This window comes from Rattus norvegicus, chromosome 14, assembly GCF_036323735.1.
Source record: "Rattus norvegicus strain BN/NHsdMcwi chromosome 14, GRCr8, whole genome shotgun sequence".
NCBI classification, from domain to species: domain Eukaryota; kingdom Metazoa; phylum Chordata; class Mammalia; order Rodentia; family Muridae; genus Rattus; species Rattus norvegicus.
The window spans coordinates 80,721,071-80,740,544 of NC_086032.1; the positions used below are offsets into that span (position 1 = coordinate 80,721,071).

The 19,474-nt window shown below is 49.4% G+C and overlaps 1 protein-coding gene across 5 annotated transcripts in view; it reads left to right on the forward strand.

The window, feature by feature from the left end:
* The window catches only part of Zfyve28 (zinc finger FYVE-type containing 28), an 85,610-nt gene that overhangs the window by 28,074 nt on the left and 38,062 nt on the right, over positions 1-19,474 (forward strand). For all 5 annotated transcript variants that reach the window (XR_005492958.2, NM_001107227.1, XM_006251256.5 and 2 more), the window contains exons 2-3: positions 13,608-13,748; positions 19,145-19,282. Coding sequence is in view for 4 of the 5 variants with exons in the window: in NM_001107227.1 (NP_001100697.1) it covers positions 13,608-13,748; positions 19,145-19,282 (279 nt within the window). In the remaining variant the exon portion in view is untranslated. The remainder of the gene's footprint in view (positions 1-13,607; positions 13,749-19,144; positions 19,283-19,474) is intronic.

The following is a 19,474-nucleotide window of genomic DNA, read 5'->3' on the forward strand; positions in this document are numbered from 1 at the left end:
CAGCCTTTAAAGACACCATATGCCACTAGCTTCCCTGCCTGCTTTTATTTTTCTTGTCTTAGAGGTGGCAGCTTAGGTCTTCAACCCAGGTAGGGACAGCTGTACCTCTGGAAGAGTTCCTGGTGGGTTAGGCAGACTTACCTCATGGTTCTTGGTCCCACACCTGGAGACATCTGAAAATGGCTTGAATGACAAATGTACCCCAAAGGTTCATGTGTGTGTGCTGGAGAGATGGCTCAGTGGTTAAGAGCACTGACTGCTCTTCCAGAGGCCCTGAGTTCAATTCCCAGCAACCACATGGTGCCTTACAACCATCTGTAATGGGATCTGATGCCCTCTTCTGGTGTGTCTGAAGACAATGATGGTGTACTTATATACCTAAAATAAATAAATCTTTTTTAAAAAGGTTCGCGTGTTTGAAAACATGGCCCTCAGGTGCAGACTTGGACTTGGGGGAGTTGTGGAAACTCTAAGAGGTAGGGCCAGCTGGAGGACATAGGTTTCTGGGCAGCATCATTGGAAGGTGTAGTCCGGTCCTGTCGGAGTCTAAGATGTAAGAATGGTAGCTGTGGACGTTACCATGCCTTTCCCACCATGAAGCTGGGCTAAAGTGTCTTTCCTCCCCTGAACTGCCTCTGTAGCTTATCCTGTCAGTTACAAGAGAAGTAACTAATATAGTCCCCAACAGGGGTATGGACCCTAACCCAGGGTGTCCCACTCAGGGACAGCCCACTCCTGTACCCCTTCTCAAGAACCTAGAGCCGGTCTCTGTGGCTCCCTCTATTGACGTAAGACTGTGTGGGTAGTACTGACCTGTCACCTCCGTCCCACCACTGATCTACACATGCAGTGTGCGTGCCTTTCGGTGCCGCCTTTTATACGACTTGAATGCATGTTTTGGGATTCATCCGTATTGTAGCCAAGTCAGTCATCTATTGCCGAGCCAGGCTGGATGGACGTCCGTCAGTCTGTTACCCACCCTTATACTGAAGTACATTTTGGGTTGTTTCTTAGGCTGTATAAATAGTGTGGGTGTGTGCATCCACTTCTCTTGGGGTCTCCAGAGTAGCAAATTATTCAGATTGTAATGAAATAGGATTTCTTGCCGTGAAAATGTCTGGTGTTTGCCTTTTCCCGAGGCGTGCTCTCAACCGTTGTATCTCTGCACATCCACAGTGGTGGGTCGCTAGGTAGAGTTAGTTACTTAAGTCTTTAGTACGTCTGAATTCAGTTGTTAAAGCCAGGAGGCGGTGGTGCACGCCTTTAAACGTAGCACTTTCCAGGCAGAGGTAGGTGATCTCTTGAGTTCAAGGGCAGCCTGGTCTACAGAGAGAGTGCCGGGACAGCCTGGGGTACACAGAGAAACTTTATCTTGAAAAAAGAAGTTCAGTTGCCATGTTAGTTCCTTGTCCTGTTGATGCCACAACATACTTGACAGAAGCAGAGTCAGGAAGGAAGGGTGGCTTTGGCTCACAGTCTGAGGGCACAGTCTGCCATGGCACAGCAGTGGAAGGCATCCGGTCACGTTGTAACTGTAGTCAGGAGGGAGGGGAGAGGGAGAGAGACAGACAGAGAGCAAGCGGTGTGCAACCCCAGCCCGTGGGCTCATGCCACCCATATTTAAGGTAGGTCTCCCCTCCACAATTAACCTAATCTAGAAAATCCCTCCCAGATGTGCCCAGAGGTTTGTTTCCATGGTGATTTGAAACCTCATTAAATTGACTATCCAGAACCACGTTTGTTCGGCAGGTGAGATGGCTCAGTGGAGAAGTGCTTGAGGCGCAAGCTAGATAACCCAACTTCAATCCCCAGAGGGAGCCCATGGTGAGAAGACAGCACTGACTCCCAGAAGTAGTCCTCCGACTTGTATGTGCACATGCACGCAAACAACAACAACAACAACAACAACAACAACAACAACAACAACGGCCAGTGAAATGGCTCAGTGGGTAGAGGCCTAATGGCCCATGTTTGTCTCAGATTCCACAAGGTGGCAGGAGAGAACAGACTCTGACTGTTGTCCTCTGACCTCTGTGTTTGCTATGACATCTGTATGTCTGCGGTCACAGCATACACACACACACAATAAGCAATAAATAAACAAAAGATTAATTTTCATAACTTTCTTCCCACTAAATTATATTTCCCTGTTTCTGTGTATTGTGGCTGTTATGCATGTGTGTATGCATAACACACATGTTTTGGTATGTTGCACATGTGATTCTGGGGGTTCGAAATCTGATCCTCATGCTTACATAGCAAGGGCTTCAGTTACTGGGCCCTCCTCCACCCAGGTTGTATTTTCAGAGTGTGAGTCTGAAAAGGTTTGGCAGATCAGTACATAGTCTGTGGCTTCTCGTTTCTTAACAGAATTTTCAGAATCAGACCTTTTAATGGTGATAAAGTCCAATTTCCTGGCTTTCCCCCTCCACACTTTGTATAAAGTTCATGGATTTCTATGTGACTTAAGACATCTTTTGGGAGACAGGCAGATTTCTGAGTTCAAGGCCAGCCTGATTTACAGAGCAAGTTCTAGGACAGCTACGGTTACGTAGACCTGTCTCAAAAGACTAAAATAAGCAGATAAATTAAATACAAAAGGAAATCTGTATCAGGCTGGGTGGAGAGAAGAACCGGCCTGTGGCATCATGGGGCCAGGAAATGAGGTCATGGGAAGAGGTAATTGCAGGGAGGCCTGAGGATGCAGAGCAACTCCCTGATGCACACACGGGCCTGCCACCTCCTAGCCCTCTGTCTGCAGATGGCAGAGGAGGCCCCCACCTGCCTCTTCTGCAGCGTCCTTTCATGTCACGGCAGTTGTTCACGTTGTCATAAATAAGATAAAATTTGAGGCACCTGACTTCAACTGATGTTGTCTGGGAGATGACCCAGTATCCACAAACATTAAAACATGCAGAATACATACATACAGACAGCAAACAGGCATGGTGGTATGTGCAGGTAGGATCCTCATGCTGGGAGGTGGAGACAGGAAGGCCCCTGGGACTCATTGCCTGCAGACCTAGCCGACTTGATGAGTTTTAGACCAGGGACAGACTCCAGGGAACATCCCCCACCTCTCCCTCCAGGCACTGAGATTACAGGCACACACCATCATTCCCGGCTTTTGTGGGGTGCTGCCAACTGAACTCAGGAACCCATGTTTGCTCACCAAGCACGTTACTGACCGAGTGACGCTTCCCCCATTCCTTGTCTTAAAAAGCAGTTAATGCAGCTCTGGGCTCCCACGCATAACCTCGCCTAACCCTAGTTACCTCTCAAAGCCTTTTCCTTCAAATGCCACTAAGGTAATACTTGGAGAATGGTGTTCAACCTGGGAATTCTGGTAATAGACACTCAGACCATGGCATGCGTCATGGCGGATAAACCTTTAAAGAAGCCAGACCCAGAGGCGGTATATTATATGCTTCTATTAACACTACTGCCCAGAACAGGCAATCCACAGACAGCCCTTTTGGGGCTGACAGGAGAGTGACTGCCAAGTGTTGTGTGGGTGTGTATGGTTTCTCTCTCTCTCTCTCTCTCTCTCTCTCCCTCTCTCTCTCTCTCTCTCCCTCTCTCTCTCTCTCCCTCCCTCCCTTCCTCCCTCCCTCCCTCTCTCCCTTCCTCCTTCCTCTTTGTTTCTTTCGAATGCTGGGACTAAAAGTGTGTGCCACCATTGCCTGGCTGTGTGTGGTTTCTTTAGGATAATGAAAATATTCTGTAACTAGATCGTGGTGACAGTTGCATAATTAGAAATATGCTGAACCCCATGAACCGAAAGTTCTAACTGGAGGAATTTTGCAGCATACAAGGTACATCTTAATAAGCTGTTTGCCAAAGCAGGTTTTGTCCTTTTGGGGACTGGCTGCAGGGCTTGGTATCTTAGTCTATTAGACTGACAATTGAGTGGCCTTGGGAAACGTTGCAGAGGATGGGCTCCTGGGGGAGGGGTTTAGTGGCTACTGGAGTTGGTAAGTTTAGCAGTAAGTCTGTTTAGCTTGCTCACCGTGACATTGGTCTGCTAACCTGCCCTGCCTCCACTAGTGAGGTTTCTGTGAGTGCTGGCTTCTGGTAACATGTCCCTTACTCCCCTTGAGTTCTTTTCTCTGGGTTGTAGCATGGGCTGAAGACCCAGGCAGGGTCATCCCAAGCCCTTTCCCCTTCATTATGGGATAGGCCTTTTCCAATCCACTGCATCCTAGGCCTGGGGACCTGCTAGGTACAGAGCATGGGGCAGTCCTAGACAGCTGGGCCTGAGCCCACAGAGCGACACCAGGCTGCCTGAGCTGGCTACTAAGCCCGACTTCAGTAATCCACTTGTCTTACCTCGGGTTGCAGGCTTGCAACAACCCCTGTATCCACTAGCTGCCTGCACAGTCCCATCAAATGCACTGTCAATGTCTTTTAAACTATTAAGTTAAAACATATGATCTCCCCCAGTTTCTACACCCACCTGCCAGGCAGGCCGCTCATTTACTGACAGCATCCTCCTCCATGGCCCCTCACTGCCTGCAGTCCTTCCCTGTGAGTGGTTCCTTGGCTTCGTGCCAGTCCCACACAACTGCTTGCTGAATTGTTGGCAGTTAGTGTATGAACAGCCCTTGATGGGGAGTTTCATTAGAAAATTAATTTTCCTTTTGAAGACCCTTTGCTTAGCCAGCTTCAGTGCACAATGATAGTGTGGGTTGCTAGGGAAGCCATGACAGGAGAACCACTCACTCGAGCCCAGGAGTTTGAGTTCATCCTGGACAATACAACAAGGCCCTGTTTCTAAAAACAAAACAGGATGAAAAGGACCGACTTTTCTGAGAGACCTGTGGTGGCTTTCAGAAAAAAGCACGACAGCCAAGCCAGGGTTATCACTTGTCCGGGTCAGGACAAGGGTTAGGTCCTTGCCCGGTAGCTCCGTGGCTCAGGATATCCTAATAAAAGAGGGCTGTTCATCCGCATGTGATCAGCCCACCCTGCAGGGCTGGCTCGCTCTCCCAGATGGGGTCTGTCTCCAAATCATAGAGTAGATTGAAGTTGCAAAGGCTCCTTTGTTCACTGGCAGGGTGGAGGCCAGGGCACTTGGACACCAACTGCTGCTGTCCTTGAGCAATTAGCGGCTATGGGGAGGCTGCTGGCTCCCCCACATTCTAGGCCTTCTGAGCTGGCTTTGGTGCCTGTTGCAAGCAAGAATGAGGCTGGGAAAAGGAACGTATTCTGGAGAGACAGTGGGTACAGGGGATTATTCTTATTCGGTGTCTAAGCTAGACCTCAAATCCTAATTTACCAGGTTGCTGAGAAACCAGAGAGGCACAGCCGTGCCTGTAGGGAGGCCGTGTGCAGCTGTGCATAAACACTATCTCATGGATTAGCCTATTGGGCAGCACTGGCTATGAACCATTTTCAGGCAAAGTAGGGTTCTAGCTCTCAGAATTTATAGTGAATCTCTCAGGTATGGACAAAGTTTCACAACCATCATTGCATTGGCCAGAATTCTCCATCCTCAAATCTTTCTGATGTGGCATATTTTGGAGACTGTCCCTGTCTGGTCCACCTTCCGCTGGTGTGTTTGGCAGGGGCCATGCTGGGTCTGTCTTTATTTATTATCAAGTGAGATTGTGTGACCTTTTGGTTTGGTTTCTGCCGTGTTCAGCTGAGGAGGAGGTACCGTCCTCTACTCCCGGCCTGTACGCCTACACAGAAGTAGAGGGGTGCTCTTCCTGCAATGTAATGGACCACAGGGGACAGAAACAAACACATATAACTTCTCTTGTATGCCTTCCCTTTCTGGAATTCTGTATGCATCCACTTGTGTTGCTGGACCCAGAGTCCAGCCAAGACTAAAGCTGGAGGGCCCCACTGGGCATATTGGAACCAAGACCTAGGTAGCCAATGCTGGCCATCCTTGAGCCTGAGGAAGAAAAGCTCTGTGGCAGCACCGGAGGGGTCACTTGTCCCCAGGTCAGGTTCAAAGCTCTGAAAAGTCATAGATCAAAGATGCTGAGTGGACCAGGAAAGCCTCAGGTGCCTGCCTACACCCTGAGGCAGCACACGTGGAGGTGGGGTATGGTGGCATGTGTAGCGTGTGTGCATGGGGCAGTCCCACCTGGCTGCTTTCCTGCTCATCCTTCTGGGATGTCTGTCTTTCTCCTTTCCTATATGACTCCACGGGAAGGAATCGGCACCGCCCCTCACTAACTTCACGACATGCCTCCTTTCCCAGGCTGTGGGACTTTGAGCTGCCCTCCACTCCGCCCACTTCTGCTCAGGGATACCCCAGCCTCTCCCTTCCCTGCCTTTGCAAACCCTAAGAGTTGTAAGACTACTTTTCTGTCCCTTGCTCTGTCCCACTTGTTACCCTGTCCGTCCTTTCGTGAGGAGACCCTTGGGCCTCTATCCAGGACTGCTGTTGCAGTGGGTAGGTGGATACAGAACCCAGGGGCTTCCTGCCGTCCGCATGGTTCTCGGGTTCACTCCTGAGAGGATGACGGTTTTACTGTGAATCTTATCCCTCATGCAGCCCAGCCCGGTCATCCCTGGTTCGGGTCATGGCTGCCTTGTGGGGGGTGGCGCTCCTTCTTGAGGGAAGGTATATAGGATTTGGCTCCTTATCCTGGCCGGCTGGTTGTTGCTGTCATTTTTGTGCACACTAATGAGGACACTAGGGACTGTACATGCACCTTTCCGGGCATTCATGATGCCTGTCACAGTGTTGCAGGGGTACTTAGCAGGGGGTGGGCCATGGAGGAAGGGTTTGGGATTTGAGCTAGGAGCCAGCCCATCTGGTCCCTTCAGAGTCTACGCTGCAGATTATTCTCTTCCCATCGCTGGAGTGGTTTATTTGTATTTTACCACAGAGATGGCGTTTTTTGCTAATGTGAACAAAAACAAAAGTATCACTCGCCCTTCAGAGAGTGCTGTGAGCGGCTTTTGAGAGGTTGTGCTGTTACTGAGGGACATCAGGGCTCCCAGTGCCCCCATACCTCTGAGGACCGGCCACCGTAGAGCTAGGTCAGGCCAGAGGCATATGAGGGATGCTGGCTGTCTACTTGTGGGAATGAGTGGGACAAGGGTACCCTGGGTGAGCCCAGGTCAGTGTTTGGAAGCGACAAGCAGTTCCAGCCATGTTGCCTGTGGGCTGAGCAGCTGTCGGAGTGGTAGTCGTTGTGGGGAGCAGCTGAGTTAAGGCACCTTCAGAGGCTTGGTTTTCTGTGATGCTTTAGGATTTGGAGGATTGGAGTGCAGAGCTTATGGCTCTCTTGGAGACCTGGTCCAGGAGAGGTCAGGGCCCAGGATGGCACTATGGGTGACTGTCCCTTCGTTGACCTCTCCAGTCTCTTCTTGAAGTCCATGTGTGACCACTGTCTGGGGACAGGCTGAGACTGAAAGGTAACATAGCAGGGTTCTGTGTTCCGGATGTTGGGGCAGTGAATGGCTCAACTGGTTATGTGGAAGGGCTCTCAGAGGTATTCAGACCCTAGCTGACATTCTGACAACATCTGCTTGAGGAAGAACTGCCTAGGCTTTGTGCCCCTCATGGGATGACCTGGGGCAGGAACTGTCCTCTCTGGCGCACCATGCTTCCTGGGCTGCCATCTGTGCAGACCGCATATCCTGCTGCCTGCCTGTCATTCTCTTACCTGGAGCCTGACCGAGACCATGAGCTTGCTCTCTAGAGCTACAGGGCATCAGTTAGTGTCCTCCATCTGCAGTATGCATGTCATATTTAGGAAGCAGGAGTGTGGACAGGGTCTAGCCTTGGCACTGGTCTACCCTTTTCTTCCACCAGAGAGGCCTGGGGATTCTCACCATGGCTCTGGGCAGAAGTCCTAGCTTCATGGCTTCTAACATGCAAACCATGCAAACCAGGCCACTTGTTACTTTCACACGCGTCAGTCTCCCTGCCTGGTCCATTGCACATTAGACTCTGATGAGCGGTGCCTAACACAGGGCTGGGCTTGATTCCTCTGGAGTGGCTCATGGTGAGCAGGACCCAGGTGCTGTGATCTCTGATAATGTCCCAGCCCCACCAGAAATCCTCTGAACTAAAGGGAAACACTTCAGAGTCACCCATGGCTACTCAGAGGGCCCCTGCAAGGAGGACCCAACCTCGCCCACACTATGAGTGTGTCCACTCTGACAGCCACACTCATCAGGGCCCAGGCTTCTGAGAGAATAAATAATGCAAGCAACTTCCTGTAGTTAGTGCTGTGTTGGTCCACCCTGTATTGTGACTTAACTTTATAATTGCTCGGTGTATCTGCAGAGTGCGTGTGAGGACAGGCACAGTCACACCACAGGGAGATCAGGGGACAACTGTCCCTCCTTGCCACCCACCTTGTTCGAGTCAAGGTCTCCTCTTTGTTGTTTGCCACTGCACACACCAGGCTAGCCAGCCTGTGAGCTTCCGAGGTTTTCCTGTCTCCACCTCTCTTCCCTCCAGAGAAGCACTGGGATTACAAATGTGTGCCACCATGCCTGGCTTTTTAAAGTGGGTTCTAGGGATCTGAACTCAGATCCTCACCTTTGCACAGAAGAACTTTCTCCAATGAGCTGTCTACCCAGCCCTCAAAGAATTGTTTTAAAATAAAATTCTTTTTTAAAAAAATTATTTATTATATCTAAGTACACTGTTGCTGTCTTCAGACACACCCAAGAGGGCATCAGTTCTCATTACAGATGGTTGTGAGCCACCATGTGGTTGCTGGGATTTGAACTCAGGACCTCTGGAAGAGCAGCCAATGCTCTTAACCACTGAGCCGTGTCTCTTCAGCCCAAAATTCTTTATGATTAATTTATGAGTAAATGTTTGATTTGTATACCTGTTTTATGTACTTATATAACCAGGGTGATATGGAGGTTTCTTGGGAAAGGGATCACTAGTGAAAAAAGAAATCCAAGACCTATTCTAACCTTTTTCCCTGCCCTCGGCTGTGGATATAGTTGAGACAGTATCCAGGCAGTATTGTTTTAAAGGCATTCCTACAGTTCGGGTATGATTTTACAATGTTGCAGTTTTTACTGCATACTTTTTAACAAAGTACCTACCTCCTCCTACTCACGATGATCCCTTTGTCCTATACAGTTTCTTTTGGGACATCAAAACACTTAAAATCTGGGCTGGAGAGATGGCTCAGTGGTTAAGAGCACTGACTGCTCTTCCACAGGATCCAGGTTGAATTCCCAGCACCCACATGGCAGCTCACGACTGTCTGTAACTCCAGTTCCAGGGGATCTGACACCCTCACACAGATAAACATCCAGGCAAAGCACCAATGCACATAAAATAAAAATTAAAAAAAAAAACCCACAAAATCAGTATGCTGACTTCCTGTGTCAGACCTGTGAGCCAACCTGCATGGGGCCAGTGCCCACCCCGCTGGTACAGCACTGAGTAGTGAGCTGGTGAATTGGCTCTTTGGGCTCTACTCTGCAAATTACAGACTTAGTAACCAAAATTTTCTCTTGGATCCTTTAATCAGGACAAATTGAGTCTCATTGGTTTTGTTAATTCATTTCCTGGGACACCTGCCTGGAGGCTTCCTCCTCACAGCACCTGGGGCCTGGGATAGGCGTGACTGACATAGTGATTTAGGATCCGTTCTGCACCCACACTGTGGCCTGTGGGGAACACAGAAGCACTTTGGTTCTTTAGTCTGAGGGGCCTAGTGCTCCATTGGCAGCTGAAATTTAAAACAGCACGGACATCATTTTGTGTTTTTGTAATATTTTCTGAACATTCTTACACTTTCTTTTAGGCGTATGTCTATGCCTGTGTGTGCATTATACGTGTGTGTGTGTGTGTGTGTGTGAGAGAGAGAGAGAGAGAGAGAGAGAGAGAGAGAGAGAGAGAGAGAGAGAGAGAGATTGAGTCCCACTTTGGTCATAAATGGAGAATGTAGGGCAGACGGGGAACCTTGACTCTAGCAAGGGTTGTGATTTAGAATGCTAGCAGGTGTAGGCCTCTACTTTAGGTCCTCTCCATACTGAAATCACACATTTGTACATATATAAATGCATGTACACACTAGTAGAAATGCATGCAGTGATGCACATGCACAATGCATACATACACAGGCCATGTGCACACTCAACCATGAACATATGGGTGCTGTTGGTTTCCGTAGAGCACAGGCAAGAGGGAGGTGGGAGGGCCAAGAAGACCACATGTAGCCCTCTTGAGGCTGGGTCCTTTCCTTGGTGATGGGTGGGCTGCCACCTAGGAAACTGACAGACGGGACTTTCCTGACAACCCTAGCCAAAGTCAGCTGCTCTGCGCCTTGTCTGCCAAGCCTTCCCTTTCTAGCATTTCTTGCTGGGGAGCTGGTGGGGTTGAGGTCAGAAGGGAACTAGGCTTCTGTTGACCTAGTTGACCACTCTAAGCTGGCTGACAAGTAAAGTGGGCCGTACCGTTGACGAGGTGTACAACACACGTCTCTTGGGTGAGCATAAGTTTGTCCCTGCTTGAGAAGGAGCCAGATGCCTTCCAGGAGAAAGGGGTAACAGGAGGAAGCTATTTCTGTCTGCTGGGAAACGGGTGTGTCTATGACTGTTCCTCCTTCCCCAGGGAATGTCAGGAGCACCTAGGAGAAGCTAGGGAGCAATGCAAGCCAGAATGGGATCCTAGGGGCTGTCAGAGAGTGAGTTGGCCTGTGAGAGCCATGTCCATTAAAGGGAGGAGCAGGGCCAGGACCCTGCCAGAATTGTGTGGTGGGAAGAGAGGAATAAATGTGTCTCTCGTCTCCCACCCTGCCTTTTTCAAAACTGATTTTTATTTTATTTGTACATGCATGCAGAGGTCAGTTTGTAGAGCCTGGTCCTTTCCTTCTACGACCGGGGTCCAGGGGATTGAACTCTGGATGTTGAACTTCATGAGCTGAGTCCTCTCAGTTGTTTGTGCATGAGCACATGGGTTGGTGCAGTGACATTTTTGACAGTTCTGGAATCTTGGCTTCTTTAAAAAGAAAAAACCCACAGAAACATTGTAAGAATGTGCTTTCGATTTCATCCCAGGGGTGGGATGTGGGGCTGCTTCAGACGGTCTGTAGCAGCTGACCTCGGTTTGCCTCCTGCTCAGGCAGAGGCATGGTTTTAACCAACTGCAGATAGCTTCTGTGACTGTGTGACATTTGGAATTCTAGGAACTTTCCAGAGGGCCCTGAGAGTCTAGGGGGGCGGTTGTTGGTTGTGGTTTGTTAGTAGCTGTGGTCAAAGAAGAAACAAAAGGGAAAAATGAGATTCAGGGAGTTTTCTGGTTGCTCCCCATCTATCCTTGTTTCTCTTCCATTTAGTGGGGAGAGGGGGAGGGGTGAGGGGAGCAGGGGATAAAGGGTAGGAGAAGGAAGAACCCACAGAGTAGCATAGACCAGCTGCAGGTTGGTGTCTGTGCCATGACCCACACGTGGAGGTCGGAGGGCAATCTTGGACATTAGTCCTTGCCCCTGATCCTGTTGGGGATTGGGTCTCTGTTATCCTCTGTGCTCAGACTCACTGGCTTGTGAGCTTCCTGACTCACGAGCTTCTAGGGCCTCTTATCTCTGCCTCCTATCTTATCGTAGGAGTGCTGTGGTTACAGATGTAAACTACCATGTCTTACCTGGGCTCTGAGGATCTGAACTCAGGTCGTTATGCCTGCATGGCAGACCTGTACCCACTGAGCTCACTCCCAGACCCAACTATACCCCTGGATCTCATCTCATCCCAGTCTCCGGTGTGTCGAAGCCCTCCTGGGTGTGGCAGTAGCTGAGAAGTCAGCCCAGGTGTGGAGGGGTAGGGGGCCAGCAGTGGGTGCAGCATGTGGCACAAGGGACCTTTCTCTCTCTGCGTATGGGGTGTCACCAATCAGGTAAAGGGGAAGGTGCTGCATCTGCATCTAGACCCGATCAGGCAGGTCTGGGAGTCCCCACTCAGCTCTCTGCAGGATGTCTTGGGAAGGTCTGCTACCCATCTTGATTTAGCACTGTAGCTGTCTGTGACGTGCTATGCAGATTCTGATTGGTGACTTAGCCAGCCCCATAAGGGGCTGTTTGACCACACCTCGGTGTTCCCTTCCTTCCCCGGTATCCTTGACTAGTTGGGAGGTTCGTGTTTGTGATCAAGGCCTTGTAGTTAAGGAAAAGCCTCCTTGAGCCTTTTTGGGAGTCTTGGGGAAGGGGCAGAGAAAGGGACTGTGAGGGAAAGGCAAGGCAAGGAAGGGAAGGGGAAGGGGAAGGGGAAAGAAGGAGAAGGAGAGGGGAGGGAAAGGAAGGGAAAGGAAGGGAAAGGAAGGGAAGGAAAGGGGGAAGGGAAAGGGGAAAGAAGGGGAAGGGAAGGGAAGGGAAGGGTAGGGAAGGGAAGGGAAGGGAAGGGAAGGGAAGGGAAGGGAAGGGAAGGGAAGGGAAGGGAAGGATAGGGAAGGATAGGGAAATTACAGTAATGCCCAGAAGTTAACACACTGAGGTGTAAACACAGCCACATGCATGGGTGGAAGAGAGTGGGCCAGGTACCAGCACGTGTTCTCTGTGAGCATGTGTGCACCCATGTGAGCCGAATCACAGCAAATTAGGGTTGGTACATTTGTATGTATTCTACTCTCTTGGGTCTTTGTTTCTTCCCTTCTGGTTTTGGAGGCTGAGCCAGAGCCTTGTGCATGCTAGGTGAATGCTCTGTCTTGAGCTGTGTATCTGTCCTCAGTCCTCTCCCATGTCTTTCTTCCTGCAATCATGAGCGCCCTTTACCGGAACATGCTGGGGCTTCACCATTTCTCCTTCATTTCTCTGAACCCTGGACTGACAGCTCTAGGGAAGGAGTCCTTGATACCTAGGAGCCCAGGGGACCATTGTGTGACCCAGCCAGTGGGCTGCAGCAAAGAGACAGTGGGCAGATATCAGGCAAATGGAAGAGACAGGGAGCCTGGGTTCTCCTCAGAGTTTGGCTGTTGCAAAACCAGAACCAGAGCACCTATGAGTTAGTGGAAGGGAGGCCTCTGAGTTGAGGAAACTGGTGTTCCCCAGTATTAAGAAATGGGGTTGAGAGGGCAGGGAGGTCTTCAGAGGGCAGGGAATGGAAGACTGATCACAAACTCTGCCAATCATTTTCATTTCATTGGAGTGAAATAATAATAATAATAATAATAATAATAATAATGGCTCCTTTCTTCCGTGGCTGTCTTTGTCATTTCTGTTTAGACTTGTAAATGAAACACCTTTTCTTAGACAAAGTCTCAGGCTCATATCAAATACATAATCCTCCTACCTCAGTCTCCCTAGTGCTGGGATGGCAGGTATGTGCCAATAGGCCTTGTTTATATAATTTTTATTTTTCCTAAGAGGTTTTCTGTCATCCCTGGGCCTCTCTCTTCCTCTTTTCTGGGATTCTAACAAGGGTCTTTTGTGTAGGGTGAGCTAAGCGGGCATTGCCCCAACAGCCTGGCTTTTGCCTCGATTGTATTCCTAAAGGTTCTTATGGAGAAATCCGATGAGATGGCTACTGCTTGGGATAGAGGAGTCCAGGTTAGAGGCTTAGCCCTGGGCGTCAACACAGGGGCAGCCTGCCCTGCAGGAACAAGGCCACCAGCTATCAGGTCTCCTCCAGCAGTTACCACCTCCTCATGTTTCTGGTACCTCTCTCTCCTGCAGAGGTCAGACCCACAGCTGCTGGCCCAGTTCTACTATGCCGATGAGGAGCTGAACCAGGTGGCTGCAGAGCTAGACAGCCTGGATGGGCGGAAGGAGCCCCAGAGGTGCACACTGCTTGTCAGCCAGTTCCGCTCCTGTCAGGTGAGTGGGACGGTGGGGGCGTGGGGCTGTGTGTCCATCTTTGGGAGTTCTTAGGGGAAGTGCTGGGTTGGGTAAGTGTCTGTAACCAAGGATGGGTGCTGTGACCTGTCCTGGTAAGCATGGGGCTTTGCCACCTGATCTCACCCTGTCAGGATGTAATTGGGACCCTGGAAATAATGAAGAGATTAGACCCAAGAAGAGGGTAGTCTTGGGCAGGGCAGGATCATGGGGGATGGGGAGCTAGGTTGCAAGTGCACAGGGTGCCTGGGAAGAGCAGAAGCTGAGGCTAGAGCTAGGTGGAGGGCAGCTGGCTTGGGAAGGGAGGCCCTGGCTCTGGCTGCTCTGGCTGCTGTGGCCGCTCTGGCCGGGTATGTGTGCAGAGTTAGCTGTGGGGGATGTCACTGCACTTGGCTGCTGACTCACGGTGCTGGGAGCTTTTGCTGCATAATTCAGAGACAGCTCTGGAAGCTGCTGCTAAAAATACCTTACCAGCAGCGTTTTCTTCCAGCGCACCCAACGTTCATGAGGCGCTTCCAGCAGGGACAAAGTTTTGTCAAGTGACAAGCACAGTCTTTCGAAAGTTCAGGAACTGTCTTTCTGTATTTCGCCTTCAAGTTCTTCCTGGGTCCTCTATTCTGGGAGGGGTGGGCTGGTGCGTACTCACCCGACAGAGAGCCCGCCCATAACTGTCACTCAGGTCCTCAAAACCTTGCTGCACCTGCTCTCTACAAAGTAGCCAAACTAATCACACTCCAGGCTGCCTCTAGGGCATCCTTTTCTCCTCACGCCCTCGCGTATGGCCTGTTCCCTTGGAGCTCCAGTGTAAGACACCGTGAGTGTCTGTCTGTGGGTCGTGATCTGTTCTATCTTTCTTTGGGCTCTCTGCCTCTGAGCTGTTCAACACAGCCTTCACCTACCATGTGTCTGTTTGGATGTTCCAATAGATACCCTCGGCTCCTCCAAGGCCAGCCTCCCTGCCTCCAGGAGCAACAGTTCCTATGAGGGCTGTTACGAGGGAGCTGCCTGCAAAAGTGAAAAGCTCCACAGATGCTCAGGACTGGAGACTCCATTCCCTCTTGTTCTCCTCTGTTGGGAAGCAGGACACTGGGGACATGGCTATGACCAGCCTCCTGTCTCACTCTGAGCTAGGTGTTCATTGGTGTGTCATGGACAAAGTATTATTTTAGGTAGGTTGGGGGAAGGTCGTCCCTTCTTAGGTCAAGGGTCAGGGTTCACAGTGAATCTTGTGCTGTGAGAAGGGTCTGGGGGGAGCACTTAGGTCTAGGTGCTCTTTTCTTGTCTTGGGGTCTGGGAGGGAACATGGGGACAGGAGGTTGTACACACCCATCACATGGCTCACAGGACCCTGTCCCCTGTCTGTCCCCTGTCTGCCCTCCTCCGCTGTCACTTCTTCCACACTCTCCAGCCTCTAAAGTCCAGGATGCAGCTCCCTGCTCTTTTTGGCTCCTCCATGGTCATGCTGTCTGTGTTGACTCAGTTTCTCCCCTGCCCCAGTCCAGACACACACCCCGCTGCTTCCCGGCCTGACTCCAGGTCTCATCCTTGGCGCCCCATGCAAGTTTTGCTCGTGAACCAAGAATTTCATGTCTCCTCATGGTGTTCTACCTGGCATTGCTTTACCAAATTTAGTCTCTTGAGTGCTTGATGCTGCTCTGTAGAAAGAAATGGGACATCTATAAACTCATCTTGTGACCTGAGGCCTTACGGTCACATGTGCTGTTCTCCCTGCTCCCTGCCCTCCATTCTTACAAGGTCCCTCACCACTTCTGACAGTAGAAACGTCAGATTCCCCCTATACCAGCTGGGTGCCCTCAGCCCAGTGCTTCTGATGCTTTCTGTCAGAATCGAGGAGAGTGCTTCCTTCACATGTTGTGTTTGTGATAGGACATGTATGCACATGTGCACATTCCTGAAAAGTGCTCAGGGTGATATTTGGTCATTGCCTGAGCAAGACATTCCTGTCTCTATGGAGCTGGAAGATGGTCCATCCTAGATTGCAGGTCAGTTTGCCAACCCAGAAGCCCTGTGGACCCTGTGGGTTCTTTGTTTATGGAGGTTTCATGCATAGGTATGGCTGATGCCCTCTCCTCCCTGCAGTTTGACAATTAAAGTTGAACATCTAGGCCTGTGTTCTATAATGGCCAGCCTCACCCTAAAGCTACTCAGAGCCTGGCTACCTGTCATTTCTTTAACGTAAGATCTATATTACCTCAGAGATTGCAAGAAGTTTAAGAATTGCATGTCAAGAAAATGAGAGGAGTTGGGGATTTAGCTCAGTGGTAGAGCACTTACCTAGCAAGCGCAAGGCCCTGGGTTCGGTCCCCAGCTCTGAAAAAAAAAAAAAAAAGAAAATGAGAAAAGGGCTAGAGAGATAGTTTAGTGGTTAAGAACACTGGCTGCTCTCCCAGAGGTTCTGAGTTCAATTCCCAGCAACCACATGGTAGCTCACAACCATCTGTAATGGGATTGGATGCCATCTTCTGGTATGTCTGAGGATAACTACAGTGTACTCAGAAACATAAAATAAATAAATTAATCTTAAAAGAAAGAAAGAAAGGAAGAAAGAAAGAAAGAAGAGGAGAAAGAAAGAAGAGGAGAAAGAAAAAATAAAAGAATGCACACACACATAGTTTTGAGGCAGCGTTCTCTGTATGTTGCTTAAGCTGGCCTTGAATTTTTAGGATCAAGTAATATTTCTGCCTTGGCAAGTAGCTAGACTGTGTCTGGTTCCCAGCTGTATTTCATGGATCACTTTCTTTTCCTTCCTTCCTTTATTTTTTTTAAGAAAAGATTTATTATATATCAGCACATTGTAGCTGTCTTCAGACACACCAGAAGAGGGCATCAGATCCCATTACAGATGGTTGTGAGCCACCATGTGGTTGCTGGGATTTGAACTCAGGACCTTTGGTAGAGCAGTCAGTGCTCTAACCACTGAGCCATCTCTCCAGCCCATCATGGATCACTTTCTAACTCACTAATTTCGACATCATTCTTTTAGAGACATTTTATAAATGTTTTCTGCAAATAAAGTTTTGTGCTTCTTTTTTAAAAGGTTTATTTTTATTAGATTGTGTGTATGGATGTGTAGTGCACGTGAGCACAGGTGCCTGTGGAGGCCAGAAGAGGGGGTGTCAGATCCCCCTGGAGCCAGAGTTACCGGCCACTGTGACCTGCGTCGGCGGAATTCAGAGAACTGAACTCGGGTTCTCTGTAAGAACAGTGTGCACTCTTAACCTCAGGGCCGTCCCTAACTCCAGCCTTATTCTCTTTCTCTCTTCCCTGTCTGTCTGATTTTGTGTTGTGTGCCATGCCCTGCTCCCTGACAACCTGACTGGCTTTCCAGTCCAGTGCTTGGCATAGGTAGTGAGCAGACTTGCTCCTACCTTGGGAGAGTCAGCCGTCAGGCTTTTGTCTTCAAGCGTGTTAGCTGTAGGATTTCTGCAGACTCCCTTCATCATGGCAAGGGAGTTGCCTGCTATTCATATCTTGCTTGAGGGCCCTTATCAGGGATGGATGCTGGAGTTTTATCACATACAGGTTTCCCAGTAGAGAGAGGGTGAAGAAAGCAACTTGGCATCACACATAAGCCAGAAAGATAGGACAGCATTGACCCTACTCATTAGCAAAGCGGACTTCTCAAATTGTAGAATGGCGGAGATATAGCTCCAGGATAAGAACTCTTGTTTATCGTGTGTAAGGTCATGGGTTCAATGCCTGTGACCAGCCACAAATAGAAAAAAACAAAGCAGAAGCCGTCAGACGTGCTAGTAGGGCTTCTCTCTCTACTCTCACGGCACAATACACTTTTTAATGCCATTATTTTTATCTGCTCGAATTCTGTTAAGTATTTTTGCATGTAATATAGTTAGGTAGGCTGTCACATACCTGTGACCCAGCACCTGAGAGACAGAGAAAGATTAGGAGTTTCAGACCAACCGCAGCTGCACTGTAAGTTTGAGGCCATTCTGGTATATATAAGTTTCCGTCTCAAAATATGAATTTAAAACAGCAGAAGTTCTGTATCTGTAGTCATGAGGATGACTCACCCAGCCTTGTTTTGGTATCAGGATATAGTGTGCACCTATACAGTGTGTTGGAGAGACTCTCACTTCTGCATTTTGGGGGTGGAGGGGGTTGTGAGTTTGTGTCAAATTGGTGTTATTTTTCTGTTTGAATCTAGAGGTTTCTCTGTGGCAATGTTTTTACTTCAGCTTCATTTGACTGAATACACACTAGACTTTTCAGGTTTTCTTTTTTTTTTTTTTTTCTTTTTTTCGGAGCTGGGGACCGAACCCAGGGCCTTGCGCTTGCTAGGCAAGTGCTCTACCGCTGACTTTTCAGGTTTTCTAAGTCTTCTTGAAGAGTTTTGGTAGTTGGTCTAGTCCAAGGAATTCCATCTAAGTTGTCAGCGTGAATTGTTCATGGAGTCGTTTTTAATGTCGGTAGGACGTACAATGATACCTTCTCTCCTGGTATAAGCTTTGTTGACCTGAATATGTTGGTTGGTAGAACTTTGTCAGTTTTATTCATCATCTCAACTGAACTTTGTTGATTTTTTTTTCTTTCGTGGGACTCTATCTTATAGTGAGTGTCTATAGAGAGAACACAGCTATCCCTAATGACCTGTTCCCCAGGGAAGCTCTACTCCCTGAGTTTGTACAACTTCTGCAATAACTACCATCTGGGACCCCTTGGGAGGTCTCACATTCAGCCTTAACACTTAGCCACTCAGGAGGTGCCCCTGATTTCTTAAGATCTTAGGCTGATCAGAGCTGTGTTAGTCCAAGCTCTACTCACTGTGGTGAGGTACTCAACTGCTCTCCACCGTATTTCTTGAGATAGGGTCTCTCACTGAAACTGAAGCCAGCAAGTCCCCGGGGTTGTCCTGTCTCAACACCCACCCCCTGTGCTGGGGTAATCTGTACCCTGCTTTTAAGAGTAGGTGCTGGGGATCCAAACTCAAGCCTCAGGTTTACACAGCAAGCGTTATGTGCTGAGCTTTCTCCCCAGTCCCCAAATTCAAGATTTTATAGGAGTCCATTGACCTAGTGTTTATGAGAACTTGTTTGGGTGTTCAGAGGCACCCAAGATAGCCATGGCTCCAGGCATTTAGGGGGATAGGCAAGGAGGAAAGTTGAAGTTCTTTTTCCCTAAGAAGATGGTTCAGTTGTTATAAAGAGTGGTGTGAAGTCCACTCCTCAGCCATCAAATGAGCTGTCACAGGACTGTGCCAGCAACAGAGCGCTAGGGGGAGTTGTCCCAGGAGGGATGGTTTGGGCGATTCCCTCTGTTCGAGCCTTCTTGTGCTGAGGCAGGATGTGCTGCTAGATCACTTCTGTTGTCTGGGTGAGCAATCTTTCTTTCTGTTTCAGGACAATGTGTTAAACATCATTAATCAGATCATGGAGGAGTGTATCCCCCAGGACCGAGCCCCTCGGGATTTCTGCGTCAAGTTTCCAGAGGAGATCCGGCACGACAACTTGGCTGGCCAGCTGTGGTTCGGGGCTGAGGTAGTGGGCAGCTGCTGGAATTGTGGGCCCTAGCATTGAATATCTTTATCCAGCCATGGCCATGTGAAGCCTGCTGTCTCTTCCAGGGGTTCTGTTGCCTTTTGTTTCCAGAAGGTGTGATCTGAGCTTCCTTGGCCACCAGCCCTAGACACATCATGTGGAGCTGTAACCCCGTGCTCCCCACTACCACGG